Here is a 17,204-nt window from a genome sequence, read left to right on the forward strand (position 1 = left end):
GATCATCAGGATACCAATGCATGAGCACCAAATCTTCTGAACTACTTTTCTTCATGTGTCCAGCGTATAAGTAGAAAATGGATCAGTAAGTGCAGGCATGGAACTGTTGGCAATAAGTCTGATCTCTCTGAAGAAGGCCTAAGCTTCCCTTTTTGCTAGTTCAAGTCTATAGATGTAATAGTTCTTGGAAATGGTATCTGATTTCAGACTGGTTGGTGTTGAAACCATACCATTTTCTTGCTGTCATTGTGTCTTAATGTTTTCAGCTACTTAAAGAAGAGACTGAAAGTGGGGCACCATAGTGGTAAGTTGGTAATCGGGGATGAAAGAAATGCTCAAGGTTGTATCAGTCTTGAATTTCAAATTGCATAAAATTGGCAGAAAAAAAAATACAAGAATTTAATAAGATAGATGTTACCTGCTCATTGCAGGGCTATGAAAACTCTCTAATAGCCTATACATCAAACGAAACCAGTTTTTTTCATCTTAAAATCAAATGTGGAACTGAAAAGGTTACACACATATACATTAACCAAGAGTCTCTGAAGAACTTTTGCTCCGTGTGACTTCTTATCGCCTTTGGAAGTTCAATGCCTTAATGGCATAGGCAAAGATAAATAAGAAAAGCACCACAAACCCAACGACCACAGCTGCAACCACTCCTAGGAAATCATGTTTGAATCCAAAGTAGTCATTCAAGTAGTCTTTCACTGTTACACCTGTGTTTAGTTCTTCTGTTATATCTCCAAACTGTGATGTAACCAATCCATACAAAGTCCATGAAACTGGGCATATCCAATAGTACCATCTCCACCACACGGGTATTCTCTGTATTCATCAAGGAAGAAATGCATCAAAATGAGTCATTCCTGTATCCATGTGGCTAAAGAAAGTTGCAATTTAAAGAACTATGGGTTGAGAGCACTTACATTTCGTGGGACTATAAAACCTGAAAAGAGGTTCCACAATCCATAAAATGCTGCGGCAACAATGGAAGCGATATTTTGATTTGGTGTGGCAGCCACAGCCATCATGCCATAGAAGGTGAAGTACATTAAGGTGAAGAACATGAAAAACAGATACCAGAAGAACTTAGCGGCTGTCCATTGAAATCCAATCATTGCATAAACTATAAGACCATACACCACGGCTTGTGAAAAGATATATGGTATCTCAACTAAAGCCTGCAACAAGAGATGAGATTTGATTAATAAAACCTATGAAGTATTAGAGACAGACAAAGTCTATAGCATAAGAAAACTAGTTACCTGTGCAAAGGCATATGACAGTGGTGAATACATTCCTGCAGCTCTTTCTCTGTAAAAGACTGTTCGTTCAACTACCACAACTGGCTGCACTGACTGGGAATTTTGAATCCCAAGGAAGAGAACAGCAGCATACATTGAACCCATTGCATTAAACAGATCTTGTTGCGTTGACCTGCATTTTACCACGTGAAGTATAAATCAATGTTGATAAAAAAGAAACATACAGAGTTCTCAAATTTTTGAACTGACTTCAAATTACCATTTGGTGCCCAGATCCCAGAACATTGTCCCAAACATCAAGGCTATGAAAGTTGTGAAGAGAAATCTCACTGCCGTGTATGGTGGGTTGCGCCAGTATGACCAACGCTGTTTCCATAAGCATGCCAAAAATTGGGTGAAGAAGGGCTGGGAGAATTGAGTACGGAAATAGAGGTCCTTTGTACCAGGGGGAGGTTGGCTCAGTTCTTTAATTAAATCTTTGTTTCTCCTGAAACATATGCCACTTGTTAGAAAAGGTTTCAACAACAAATTTAAGTTTTCATGAGAAACATTAGGATGGCTGTATATTATTTTTCAATCTTATAATGCAATTAGATAACCTATGGTTGAATCACCTGTATAGGTCCGAATTCTTGTATATTTCAGTGAAATCGACCCCCAAAGTTGCTTCTTGTGCTGCGGTGGTAGCTTCCAGCATCCAGGTTGCAGGGTTATAACCATCTTTGATTTTACTGACTCCTTCAATTCCCTTTATGAAAGAAAGTGATATGCATTAGTGAGCGCTTAATATGAATTAACTCAAACTGAAGTATTCACTTCTTATAGCTTCTACTTCATCATGGCAGCTTACCTCAAAATAATTTATCAGATGGCAAGAATATCTGCCTAGTGGTCCCACATATATCTCTTGTCCTCCTCGCTTCAGCAGGAGCAACTGCAAATCCATTTTAAATATTTCAGTACTTATATGCAAAGATCATAGAAGGGAAACTATAAATTCTTTCCATCCATTAACATTTTCTACCTCATCAAAGGCTTCAAATATGTCAATACTTGGTTGATGGATGGTGCACACAACTGTTCTTCCTGTGTCCACTGTGTTCCTGACTGTTCTCATAACAATTGCAGCAGCTCTTGCATCTAGCCCTGAAGTTGGCTCATCCATGAATATTATTGAGGGATTTGCCACAAGCTCAACAGCAATGGTCAGCCTCTTGCGCTGCTCAGTTGAGAGACCACTTACACCTGGCAACCCAACTAGTGCATCCCTCAATGGGGTCAGTTCCACAAGCTCCATGACTTCCTCAATGAACATCTGTAACCATTGGCAAGGATTAGAAATTGTTTAAAAAACAATGCAAAACCATAGTAGAGATGGTGAAAATTTTGACAGTGCTTGGGACTCTTTACCGTCAGCAGGTTGTGAATTCTCCAGTCTTATTAAACAGAAGAGTTAAAAAATGCAAATGCTTAATAACACTCACTAGCTTGCATGAAATTCACCCACTTGGGAAGGCAGGTCAATGAAATTTGAACCAGGAAAGGTCAAGCCAAACTTTAACCTGATCTTAGCTCAACCAAGTTTGAAAAACCAATTCTAGGGCCTTGCTTGTTTAGAGCATTAAATTGAATAAGAAATGCGGAAACAACTCAAGAAACCCTCACCTGTCTGGTTTCAGATTTCACATCAGAAGGCAACCGCAACCAAGCTGAGTAGAGCAAGGACTCATAGACAGTAACATGAGGAGAGTGGATGTCATTCTGCTCACAGTATCCAGAAATTCGAGCAAAAGTCTCCTGCTTCTTTGGGTAGCCAGAAATGGTGATGTTGCCCTCAATATATCCACCAGTTTTTCGACCAGCCAATACATCCATGAGGGTGGTTTTACCAGCACCACTAACCCCCATCAGAGCTGTAAGAACACCAGGCCTGAAAGCACCACTCACCCCCTTCAGAAGCTCCAATTTGTCTTCAACAACACCTTGACTTTTCATCTCCTGCAAATTCATTTCAAACAACTCAGTTCTCATTTTTGGTTTATAGTACATTATGACAAAACTTCAGTGCTGATAAAACATACACATTATTTGCATAAATATGAAGTTACCTCTGGCATGTCAACTGAGTATCTAATATCATCGAAGGTAATAGAATATGGTTGGAATGGAAGAACCATTCCTTTCTTCTTGTTATGGTTAGCCCCCGCAACAGCTTCTTCCCTAACAGCTGAGGATGTGGATGAGATGCTTCTCCCAATTTCCTCTCCTCTCTCTGCATGTCAAGTTCAAATTTAATGAGCCAAATAAAAACATGTAGTTGAATGACAAGAACACAGGCACACAAAGGCACATGCACCATGTATGAGTTTCATCACCTGTGGATGCAGCTTGGTCAATAGAGCTATTTCTCTGGGACAACTCAATCTGTCCTCCAGTTTCGGCATTGTCAGACTCTTCTACTATAACAGCTTGAGGCTTATCAAATGCTGCACAATTTGCACAATATTAATACACAAAGCTCCAATTTTTACAAGTTTCAATGCAGAGAAGGAAGAGATACCCACGATTTAGGAAATTGAGGCACAAAGTGTAACCGAAATTGAAGAGAAGTATGAACCCAAACAGTGCCCCAGCTCCTATCCAGTACCAGTATGCCTCTGTGAAGAACCCACGATTGTTCAATACTGTGACTCCAAGGGATTCTGTTGAACCAGTAACATTCTGAAAAATGGAAATAGATTCAATCATCAGTTACTGACAGGCATAACATAAACAAACAAAAATATTCACATGGAACATTCAATAACTTACTTTCTTCCAACTGTGCCCAAGGAATTCATTTACCACTATTGCGTTTTGCGCATACATCAGAGGGGAACACCAGTAACCCCAAATCCACCATTTCTTGACATCATCTGCAGCATTGACCAAATACGAAAAGGAAACAAAAATTCATTATTAGGGGTTATGCACAAGAAGGTTCTATGTTTCCTAAAAAAATATTTCCTCATCATACCATGTGACAGGATAAAACCACCCAATGCCAAGAGCATAAGTAAAACAAATGCCCCAAATGTGTTTGAAACAATCATGTTTCTACCAGCTGATGCTATCAATCGAAATAATCCAGATGCCATCTGATTAACAAGCAAGAGGAGAAGATACTGTCTAAACAACCTGCAATAAGGAGATTTGTTTATTCAGCATTAATCATTTTGGAACAGAGAAAACATGTAAAAGAAATCTGGATAAGTTTCTACAACTTCATAACTTTTTAACTTTTACCTTTCCACATTTGGATCAAATCCAATGACATAATAAGTCATGAACACCCAAACACCAACTTCAATAAATGTGATGGGGATCTTGAGGATCCATGTGGGAAGAGCATATGCCCATGCAGGATAGAAGAGTAGGTCTCTTTGCTTGTAAAAGACAGGAAGTTTTGCAATTGCCATGGCAAGTTCTGCCATTCCATTAAACATTATCATGACAACAGTGAAGAACAAAGCACCCGTATAAATGTTTCCATCATCTACTGAATTTTTGTGCATCTCAGTTCTTAGGAAGAGTGTCATTGTAATCACTGCCATTATTGCAAGCTAAAAACAGAAATAAAAATTATAAATTACGATCACATATAGATAATTAAAAGTCATTGTTAAAAGTAACAATAATAATAATACTCACTTGGGTGAGCTTGAAAACATAGACAAATGAGTTCCTCTTCATCAGCAAGTACTCCCTTGACATGTTGGCATCCAACAGTTCCTTCTTATTAACACCATACTTTTTGGTTGTCAAAGCAGCTGGGTGGCTTTTCGTCTTGTCGTATGGAGACGCAAGCTCATCTCCTACTTTCCGTCCAGTGTGAAATGACTGGAATGCCTCAGCAAATTCCTTGACTGTGACAAACCTGTAAGGCTCTTCTTTACGTGCCCAATACTGCTGCTGATCTTTCTTAGATGTTACCTGCAATGATTTTTAAAGTTCATGTTCTAGCTCAGTTTTTTTCTAAAGATGGAAAAAAAATGAGAAGATACCAAAAGCTACAAAGCAACTTGCACTCACTTCTTGTAGGAAGTCTGCCACACCCTTCCTTTCAGGACATCTGAAGCCCGTGGATTCAAAAAATTCAAGCACGTCTTCACGAGGACCTTGATAAATGATACGACCATCAGAGAGGAGAATGATGTCATCAAAAAGATTGTAAGTCTCAGGTGCTGGCTGGAGGAGAGATATGACAGCAGTCCCATTGAGAATGTGAATGGTTTGCTTGAGACAATTCACAATTTGAAAAGTTGTTGAACTGTCCAAGCCAGTAGAGATCTCATCCATAAACAGTGCCTTTGATGGTCCGACCAGCATCTCACCTATCAGTCATGCATTCACATAATTGAATTAAATTAACTCAGCAAACCAAAAAATCTAATTTTTTGGTTTTTTCTTTTGGTTAGAAACTAAATAATCCTACCTGTTGTGACACGCTTCCGTTGTCCTCCAGAGATACCCCTTATCATTTCATCTCCTACCATGGTATCTGCACAGATGTCTAGTCCCAGAATCTGTAAATAGAAGAATAAAGATGAATAAACAAAGTATAAGTTAGAATCGGGTTTTCTCAGCAATCTGTATGCCATCATTGACAGTTTTATGGTTATAATACCTTCAGTGTATAATCAGTGACCACATTTTCCTTCTGGCCTTCAGTTGCCGCTGCCTGAAATATTAGAAACCAATAATGAAAATGTCAACCACCATGGAAGCAACTTCAGTACATTAAGAACTTTCATAGATAAAAGATTCTGACACAGCATAAAATTCACAAGTAAGATTGACTCAAGCCATTCATTTTAGTACAAAAAGAAACAAACAAACTCCAGAACAGACAGAACATTGACGATACAAAGCCATTTTGTCTATGTCAGAAATCAAAATTTTCATTCTGGAGAAGAGTGGTATCCATGTTCACTAAAAACAAATAGCTCAAATTCAGCAGAACTGGTCAAAATTTTTACTGAAAGTAGATTCTCTCTCACCTTCATGAAGACATCAAGATCAGGATCAGGCTTAATATTTGCTGCTTTCTCTCTCCTTGAGAGCTCTGCTAACATGTCTGAGGATAGCCAAAATAAGAATCAATCTCCTGGCCTATGCTAATGTCATAGAACTACATTCACAACCTTCAAAAACAGAGAAAATAAAAAGTGAAGGCAACGGTTTAGACTAACCATATCGATCTCCAACACCCTGGCATCTTGCAGAGAAGGCCAAGGTTTCCCGTACAGTCATTTCTCCGATATGGGTATCATGTTGGCTGATATAGGCGGCAGTTCTCTGGGGTACAAACTCATCCATGCCATGACCGTTGTATGTCACCCTTCCCGTAACCTAAGGAATAAATTTCAGTTTTCAAATTGGATATGATATTAAAGATCTAAAAATCGAATATTCATCAAAGAACAAAAGCAATAGAATTTTTTTTTTCATTCAACCTTAAGAGTGGGATCAAGCTTTCCGGACAAAGCCAGTAAGAGAGTGGTCTTTCCAGAACTTGGAGGACCCAAAAGTAAAGTCATTCTGCAGGGACAAAAAATGCACAAAAAATTGAGTATGTATCTTCAGGACATTCTAAATATGAGAAAGGAAAAATTCAGTTGATTTATCAATCAATTTTTCACTAAAAATAAATTCATATTCTCACCTTTGAGGTTTGATGATTCCACTAACATCATGAAGAATAGTGAATTTCCTCCTTCTACTCGGAAGAATCCGAAGACCGGTCAAGGCATCCTTTAAAACAGAAGGAAAAATTATAATCTGAAGACAAACTTACCTAAAAGAGTATTTATTGCATAGCTAATGCTCCGTATATTGTAGTTACCTCGATTTTATTGAACATAAAATTATGGAATGAAGGCAAAGCTCTGCTTCCTATAAAAGCTTCTGCATCGATGGTAAGATGCTCAAATCTAACTTCAATTTCAGGAATAGTAATCCCAACTCTGAAAAAATGGAAGAGACAGGAAAACCCATTACTAAAGAGCCAAAGGAAGATGATGTTTGGCTCTGGAGAAAATGTAGGAAACACCCATCATGCATATTTAAGGTGAATTCTTCCTTTTCCACTGTTTCAATGTTCAAAAAACGGCAAGCAACGAAGAAAGGAGGAGAAATCGTACCTCTCGATACGATTCCTGAGCCTCAACAGGAACTTCTCATTGTCTTCTTCTGCAATTTTTACCAACCGCTCCATTAAACTCTGCTTTTCCTGATACCCAAGGTTGTCTACATCAACTTCACTGGCCGCACCCTGTGATCCCATCAGCAAACCTTTCCTCAACCGATTGTAGGTGGGAAGTTTCTCGAGGGCGGCCCATTTCAAAGCTTCCTCATCATCCTCATCCCTTGAAGACCGGGAGAAAACATCCGCACCAGAGCTCCTCCACATAGAACCATTCCTCCTTAAACTACCAGCGGCTCTATAAATTTCAGCCGTCGCCATTGCAACACGAAACCAAGAACCCTCCTGCAAAACCCACCAAAACCCAGAAACCTTTCCTAAAAATTCAGGAAAAGAAACTCGGATTTCAAATTCCCGAGCTGAAAAAGCTCAAAATCAGAGATGGGCCTCCTCCTCTCTTTTCTCTATGCATACAATTCCGCCCCTTTCTGTATTCCAAATATCTTTCTGTATACTGGAAAAACATGTAGAATGGGAGGTTTAAATAGTGACTGGTAACGACAAGAAGGAGGCGGCTCAAAAGTTACCAACCAGCTTATTTTCCTGTGACTTTCCCTTTGAAAGATGGCAGCGAAAATTGAACGCAGAAGGGGCTGCTGATTGCTGAATGGCTCCATCTTACATGGAATATGCCCATGCCACCATTTTTGACCCGTCAAATTCTTTTTATCAAGACTTTCACAGTACATAATTTTCAGCTGCCAAGCGAACTAACTTTTCCGGGTCAGCCCAAACCCGCCTACGTTTCGATAACCTAAATTAAATATGTAAATTAATTTTTGGCACTTTTTTTATACTATAATTTAATGTTGATAGGTTGACTTATTAGGGTTTGATTTGACTTAATTAAACTTGAGTAAATTTAAACTATGATCAATGTCTTCAATGATCCTAGGAAACCAAAACTTTAATTAAGTGGGTAATTAGAAAAATTATTATGGTAAGAAATATTTCATAAATTTTCATATTTTAAACTTAGCTAATAATACCTCTCATTATTATTTAACCAAAAACAAAGTAAAATTTTTTTTAGATTTTATTGAAACTATTCAACAGATTTTTTTTCCAAAAGAATTAAAAATAATAATAATTAGACAACTCACTAAGAAATTTTCAATAATTTTATTGTTTGATTTTTCATGTTTTTTTAAGTAATTAAATATAAATCTATTGAGAGTGATGCAACCTTATATTATTGAATTATTTATAATATTGTAAAGTTAGTGTTACATAGACAAGTTAGAGGTTTGGTAAACTGCTTGGTTAAAATATGCATATTTTAGAGTTTGATTATTATTGTTTATAATTCAAAAATATCATATTAAGTAATATGATTTTTTTATAATTAAAATTAATTACAAATTCTTATAAAATAAGTCATTAGATAAGATTGGATTTATCAAATATTAAAGAACATCTACATTAATATTTGTTAGAGACAGTGGCTAAGAGTTTATCAACAATTAAATAACATATAAATTTATATAATTGTATAGTCAATTCTAAATTAGCCATTATTTGATTAAATCTAAAAAATATTTTAAAATATCTATCAACCTCTAAGCCTAATTAAAGTTAATAATCAAATGGGTTTTATTTTAAGCAAGATTAGATCCGAGTTGAACCTAATCGGTTTATGATAAAAGAATTTAGAAGAACATAAACACATTTATAATCTTTTTAAAGTCAATTATTGACATAAAAAAATTCTATTAAAGTTAAATAAATGAAATGCATTTTTACTAATATAATCTTACTTTGAATATGAAAAAAAATTTGTATTGTCTAGTCATTGGCATTAATAATTGATAATATCATATACTATAAATTATTAAACATTAATAACTAATCAACACCGATTATTAAGTTATAGAATGTGAGATGAAAAGGATTCAAACTAAAAAGTATGTTTTACAGTAATTTTAAAAAGTATTTTTAATTTTTTTTAATAATTAAGAAAATTAAGTATTAAAAAATTAAAAATATTTAATTTTAGAAAATATTTTTTTAAGAGACACTTTTAATATAAATTTAAATTTTTAATAAATATGAATGATAAAAGAAATCGTGAAGTTATATTTTTAAGTATAAATTTTTTTTTTTTTAATTTGTATGAAAATTATCAAAAATATTTCTCGAAAAGAAACATATGATAAAAAGTATGGTAGATTTGCCAATAGTTTTGTACCAAGTGGGTTTTAAGATATATATTTTTTTTTTTTAGTAGCCTGAAAGTTTGGAAACCCTTACCATCTAGAAGAAGGGGTAGTTGGAAATTTATAGGTTGCCAGATAGGGGAAGTGGTCGTATTTCAAGATTTTCACTTTCCCAAACTTACTTTTCGTCCGGAAACGTGATTGACTTTTCACACCTGAAAATAATGAAAAATAGAAAAAGGAAAAAGAAAAAGAGGCCATGATCTGCCTAAATAATCGAACGCAAAATTGAATTTTAAATCAAATCCTTTGTCACATCTAATTGGGTCTCAAATTTATTGTCAATTCACGTGTGTCACATAGTTTGGTAATTACATTAAATAAGATTATCTCTCTTATAAAAATTTATAATTAGGGTCGGGCTTTAATAGGTTTGATTTAATTTGATTTTTTTACTTTATATGTGATGGACTGGATTTTTAGTATATAAATCGATTATATTGGTTCCATTCAATTTTTTGTTTAAAAACCAATCAAACCAACTTTATTTACATTCTTTTATAAACTATGAAAAATAATTCAAAAAAATCTATAATCGAATAAAAAATTGTTTCATCATTTAATTATTCACCACAGATCATGAATAGAATCACATTCAAATCGAGAACTACTTCATTTCACAGCACAAAAACTTTTCATCTATTGATTAACGAGCTTTTCTTCCTAAGTTTTTTTTATCTTTCTTTTCAAAAATAAAAATAAGTTTAAGAATTTAAGAGAAAGATTTTTTTAATTTATATATTTAATGGGGTGATTTTTGAGCAATTTCTAGTAGTTCCAATTCTCAGAACCCCTACCCCTAGATCTTTGATTTGTTGGGTTGGGTCGGGTCGGGTCGGGATCAGGTTAAACCACTTCGTCACCCAAACCCAACTCCAACATAAACTATGGTATGGTAAAATTTTAATTATTTATAAACAAAAGAAAAATATCTATTTTAAAGGATAGGATAAGATGGGATCTCTGATAACAAAGAGACAATAATAATTCTATCCATTGAACCTGATATTATGAATTTTATAATGTGGTATTTTATTAGAAGTGGGTCCCTATCACTTATGCCTCCCCCAGATAGTCTCCACCCACTTGCTCTTCTTTATCTACCCATCACCCTATCTTGAATAAAAAAAGTCACATCATTTTCAATAATATATAGCTGTGGATTTTGACTAGTGAATTTTCTCAGGTCTTGCGTATTCCTTACTTTGAATTTTCAATGTGCTTCTAGAAGACACAAAAAAAGATATTATAACGTGAACGGGGACTTCTGAAGTTTCCTAGGGACTTTCCCGGAAAGGAAAATTGTGGGGGTGGGGAAAGGGGAATAAAAGAACTCGTGAAATGGTTACTGGGAAACTTTGGTTTGACATTTCTTCATATCCCCCCTTCTGCAATCTGAAAAAAAGAAAGTTGACGACATGAATCTACTCAAGAAAATTAATATTGTTTGGAAGGATGGCATCACATTTGACGAAAATCTCTTTGACGGGTTTTGAATAAACGGGTTTTGAATTTTTGAAAAATCAAGACGGATTCGGATCTTGTTTTGCCATATAAAATTTAGTTTAAAAAATTAATTTAATTTTATATAAAAAAATTAATAATTAGTATGAACTGACCCGTCCCCAACCTGACCCATTTTCATTCCTAATTCCAAGTGGGAATTTCGAGTGTGCAAATTCGGCTGCGTGTGTAAAGGGTTGGTTTCAGGTGGGGAAATGAGATTTTACCTTTCAAATACCGTGAGTTTTTATTTTATTTTATCACTCACTATCGCGGAAGACTTGTTTCCGTGGAAAAAAAAAATGTAATTTATGAAACTTCCCTGGGTACTTTGAAACATGAATTTTGTTGACTAATCAAAATACGACATGTGGAATAGAGACAAAAGGTTAGTAAATTAAAATTTTTTTTTTTTAAATTTCTTTATTTAAAATGAAAATGAAATCATCCGTTACCAGGAAAGACTGTAAGAAAATGAAATTGTTGGTCCGTGGGTAACATGCGGACCCATTAGTATAGTTTCCGATCTCGACTGTAAGTACATAATTGACCCACGAAGTCGTACCCAAGAAGAAGAATCCATCCAGCTCAGCCCACCAGAAAATCTTCACAACGTCCCCATAATTTCCGCCTGTTTAACCTAAAAAAATTGGACACGTCACCACAAAATCTAAAATCATAGTGGTTTCCCAAATACCTCTAAATTTCAACATTTCTTATAATTTCAGATCTAACTTTTGTTTACGGAATAAAATTCCGTGGAGCAATGAGTGCTTGAAACGTGAATCCTGTTCCTGCCAACCTTGACTTCTAGAACGTTTCCTTTCTTTTGGGTATTCGTCCCTTCATTCTCCACAAACTTAGAAGCTTTCTATTCTATGTTCTTCCTCTTCTATTACCCACCATTTCGCACCCAAAATCTATTAAAAATTATGCCTTTGTTTGAATGAGTCTTTTTAAAAATAATTTTTGAAAATTACTATGATATTTTGTACAATAAATATTTATTTAAAACCTATAAAATTTTTAATATATTAAAAATAAAATTTATATATAATGTTTTATTTTAAATTATTTTTTATATTTATATAATTATTTTTTAACATATTCATCATAATGAAAAGTAATTTCAAAATTTTTTATTAATGATTTTATTTATTTATATATATATATATATATTTAAATTATTTTCAAAAACAATCTCAAACAGTTCTATATTATTTTATTTAAGGATTGTAATGAGATTATTTTAGGATAATTGTTGTATTTTTTTAAATTTTTTTAAAATTTTAAATTACATTAAAAGTAAATATAATTTATAATTAAATAAATATTATAAATTATTTTTATAAATTGTAAACTTCTTTTAAAATATGTAAAAAATGTTTAAAAAATAAATTTGTTAGGATAAATGACGCCGCAGTAAATATTCTTGATGTCATCAAATGCATATGAGACCGGATCCAACATACAAGTAAAGCCTTTTTTGAATTTGAGCTCATTTTAATTCATTAAAAAAAATAAATAAATAAAATTCAATTATTTGACCGTTGTCAGTTTTGAAGTCTGCCCATCATGGTTGCCTTCGGCTCGAAACCGAAGACCCAGGAGCCCAAGTTGCAATGGGTGTACAAAATTGAACGTTGGGTCAGACCAACCCGACCTCAAAAATTCTGATGCAACTTCAGAGTTGATTTTGAGAATCCTTTGATTTGTTTGAACACGTGTCATTGACATTCCCATAATCGTAGGCATGAATTGAACAAGTATGGCTTGGCGTGAACCATGCTTGGCCTTAAATTTCATTGCTTTCCACCCACTTGTAGCCAGTTGATTTTGAACTTCCATCTCTCCTTTTTAATAAACGAAAGATAATAAAAATAAAATAAAATAAAATAAAATTTGAAATTAATAAATTATGTTTATATTATTTTAAATTTATTTTTATTTTATGTAAATATTAAATAATTTAAAAATATATTAATTTATAACTGGATTTCATATTTTTCATATTAAAATTATATATGGAAAAAATCATTTTTTTATTTAGCCCTTTTTTGAAATCAAACATAGTTCAATGCTACATTTAATTTCCAAAAAGCATTAAGAAAAAAAAATTTTAAAAATTGATTTTCTCATATTTAATTTTATTATGAAAAATATAAAAAAAAGTTAAATATAATTCAAATTAGTTAAAAACTAATATATTTTTAAATTATTTAGTTTTTATATATAAAAATAATTTAGTTGTTTATTTTTTATTTTAATTTTATGTTTTTTCTTTTGGGTGCAAATCACCCAACTCTCTAGAAGCTTGGAAGCTTCGAATTCTAGATTCGTGCATATTGATGCCAAATTTGTATTGTTTTCCTCCAAAATTGTGATTATAATTTCAAATTAGTGATTTCTTTGTGACTTTTCTTTTTTCTATATGGGCCCAATTTGAATAAGCCACGTCACGTCACAAAATGTTGTGGATGATTAATTACAATAAGGCCATGCAAAGGCTTTAGATTCATTTGGGAATGAATATATCTTGAAATACCAAATATTTGACCACGTGGAAATCTTGGTTTTTATGACCTAAAATAAAAGCCAAAACACCGGTCGCGGTGGGTGAGATGTTGAATGGGTCAGAAGCAACCGCAAGTTTTTATATGCTCGGAATTCCCCACGTTGTGTATGGAACTTTCGAATTGAGTCAATTGACTATTCTTTAAAACCCAACTTCTTAAACACACCAACCGAGCCGCCCAACTGGCTGTACTCGGAAAATCAGATGGAGTATAAGAATCCGTTTTGGTAGCCAAAGCATGGACTTGTTATCCACACATTGGGTCAGGCACGGCCATAGTGGGCGTGAGAGTGTAGGAATTGAGCTGGGAGCCGGCACGGTGAATGCGGCGGAAGACGGACCATGCAGCCGCGGCATTTCCGCTGCAAATGTGAGAGGCAAAGAGGGAATTGAGCCTGTAGAGGTCTCTATGGGGCATTTCATCGAGCAAGTGGTACGTGCGAACTATCCTTAATTGAAAAGTACGCATACAAATAAATCGAGGAAGGGTCTCTTTTCCCTATTTCCAAGATTAAATTGTGTTTAGAATTATTCATTTCTGTAATCATCTTTATTTTTTACTAGTAGTTGAACCCTAACCCTCGTTTGGGTGACGTTTCTTTCACAGTTTAATGTCTTATTTAAATACTACATATATTTATATTTTTTTTATTTACCATAATTCTAGAGAGTTACATGCACAATTTGTTAATGATGAATTCCCTAAAACCAAATAAATCAATAAAAAAGTGAAGTTTTCCAAGATCAAGAGAGAAGTGTTTTTTTTTTAACTCCACGAACATCTGTTTATAAGTTGAGAATATGAATTTATATATAAATGATGTCAAAGGAAGAAATGTATTACTATCAAAAGGGTGTAAAAAAAAAAAAATGAATGTTTCGATGGAGTGGGAAAGGAGGGGAATGAATCGATGTGAAGAGAAGATGAATGGGAGAATGAATTGATTAAGGGTGCCAAAAGGGGGGGAATGAATCGATTCTAAAGAAGGGATGAATGAGAGAATGAATTGATTAGGGATATTGAAAGGTCATTGTGGGTTATAAACTAAAAAGGTCATTATGGGTTATAAAAACAACAATTATTATTATTAGAAAATTGAGTAAACATTAAGGAGGTTTTTATTTTTTTATTTTTTTAATAAGATTTGGATTAAAAAAATAATTTAATGGAGGTTTTTATTATTAAAGGAATTAATATTTATCTAAATATTTTTTTTTGCTACGTAAAATAATTAAAATTAAACATGAATTATTGTAACTTTTTTGAGTCCTGAAATATCATTTCTTAATTAAATTATGATATTTTTTAAAAGAGAGAAGTTATCTAAATTATATTGTTTTATATGTTTTCATTTTTAAAAATAGAAAAAAAATAGTCTATTTTTTTTTTATAGAAATTTGGGTAATAATATTTAATTAAAATTATTTTACTTAAATCATGATACATATTTTTTAAAAAAGAGATACATTATCTAAATTGATTTTTAGGTTTCTCTTTTTTAAAAATAGATTAATTAAATAAAATAAAAATTAATATAATGATAGGACATAAGCGGATGTAAGTGAGATGAAAAAGACATTTTAGGAAAGAAATAAATTTTTATCTTTAAAAGTTTGGAAAAAAGTAATGTTTATCTAAATAAGTTTGGGTAAAAATATTTAACTTTTTATATTTTAATTATTTTAAATAAATTGAGTCAATTTAATAAAGTATCTTGGTGAATCATGACGGTTAATAACCTTACAACATGATTCACCATAGGTCATGTCCAATGTGTAACTATACACACTAGTGCATTAATCATGAGAAACTCATCTTGACAACTAAGACAAGTTATCATTCCAATAAGAAGGTAGTGCACTATAGTCTTTACCAAATTGCCCAAATCCATGAATTGATTGTAACTGACTTATCATCTTGTAAAGAACTCATGACTTGTATCCTCTGTGCAACTCCTAATACATTTATGTCATGTTCAATGCAAGTGATATGAATGTGTATGTTCAAATAACCAATTAATGCATATAAATAAAGGAAAACTAAAAAACATGAATACAAAAAAAAATTATAAATGAATCTCAATCTATTGTATCATATCACGCTTTTTACGACTCAATCCCAACAATTATCTTAATCATTTAAGTGATAGGACTAAAGTGCATATAATGAAGATGATAAGGTCATTTTAGGGAAAAAAAAGTCGATAAATACTTCACTGTTTTATATATATAGTATAAATGGATATATCTTAGGCTAGAAATAAGCACTTTTTTTTTTCGTTTTTGACCTCTTATAATTTGAATATTTCTGGTGTGATTCTATTGAAACAATGTAAGAGAGAAATTCTCAAAACCTTGAAGTCATCATGGTATCGAAATAGAAAAACTAACTCTTAAATTCCAAACCTTCATTACTTAGTCATAAGTCTGTTCACTCTTCATTACTAAGTAGAAACTTCTTTAATTTCAAACCAACCTTTTTTTGCTTTTATTTGTTGTTTTTTAGATCAACCTTAATTACTAGTAACTCAACTTTCTTTCATACTGATAGGCTATAAGATAGATGTTTTTTCTTCGCCATACATGTCTAAAATCAACAATAACACAACTAACCAATTCACAACCCATAACACAAATCCTAGTGATTATCAGAATGTCTCTACTTCAAAGTTACTAGTGGAAATTATCTTTAGTGGTCTCAAATGGTGGAAACGTATATTAAAGGAAAGAAGAAAACTAAGTCATCTTTTTTTTTTTCCCTATAATCAACAATGATCCAAAATTTGTTTCTTAGGATGAAGAAGATTCTTTGATTATATCTTAGTTATGGAATTCCATGCAGTTGGAAATAAATCATACTTGTATGTTTTTCTCCATAACAAAGGAAATTTGGGATGCAATTCATAAAACCAAGTCTAAGGTGTGAGGTGTTTCTCGGATCTATGAACTCAAGACAAAACCATGATGCCAAACAAAGTACTTGATATGCAACTAAGTATTACAATGTTATAAAGGGACTGGGTTAGATTTTCATCAAAGTTTTAAGATGGAATATAGTAAAGATGCAACAATATATTAAGATTTTATTGAGAAAGTGAGTCTTTGATTTTTTATTTTTTATTTTTTTGAACTAGTTTGTACAATGTTATAAAGGGATTGGGTTAGATCATCATCAAAGTTTTAAGATGGAATATAGTAAAGATGCAACAATATATTAAGATTTTATTGAGAAAGTGAGTCTTTTGATTTATTTATTTTTTGAACTAGTTTGAATAGTGAATTTGATCAAGTTACGGTACAGATAATTCGGAGAGATTTGTTGCCTTTGTTGAATGAAACACTTACTATTATAAGAGAAGAAGAAAGATGAAGAAATGTAACATTGGAAAATTTTAATT

At 32.9% G+C, this 17,204-nt stretch overlaps 1 protein-coding gene across 1 annotated transcript; it reads right to left on the reverse strand.

The window, feature by feature from the left end:
• Positions 1 to 309: 309 nt before the first annotated feature.
• On the reverse strand, positions 310 to 7,773 carry ABC (ABC transporter-like). The gene is given in 24 exon segments (NM_001301124.1): positions 310 to 828; positions 930 to 1,184; positions 1,269 to 1,440; positions 1,528 to 1,755; positions 1,883 to 2,016; positions 2,119 to 2,202; positions 2,293 to 2,583; positions 2,934 to 3,266; positions 3,377 to 3,540; positions 3,644 to 3,754; positions 3,833 to 3,989; positions 4,080 to 4,183; positions 4,285 to 4,445; positions 4,554 to 4,870; positions 4,959 to 5,240; positions 5,340 to 5,641; positions 5,743 to 5,833; positions 5,935 to 5,988; positions 6,308 to 6,384; positions 6,500 to 6,659; positions 6,764 to 6,848; positions 6,973 to 7,061; positions 7,153 to 7,273; positions 7,451 to 7,773. Coding segments are annotated over 24 exon segments (4,353 nt in total). The 3' UTR covers positions 310 to 570.
• Positions 7,774 to 17,204: the final 9,431 nt, after the last annotated feature.

Source organism: Vitis vinifera, chromosome 9, assembly GCF_030704535.1.
Source record: "Vitis vinifera cultivar Pinot Noir 40024 chromosome 9, ASM3070453v1".
NCBI lineage: Eukaryota > Viridiplantae > Streptophyta > Magnoliopsida > Vitales > Vitaceae > Vitis > Vitis vinifera.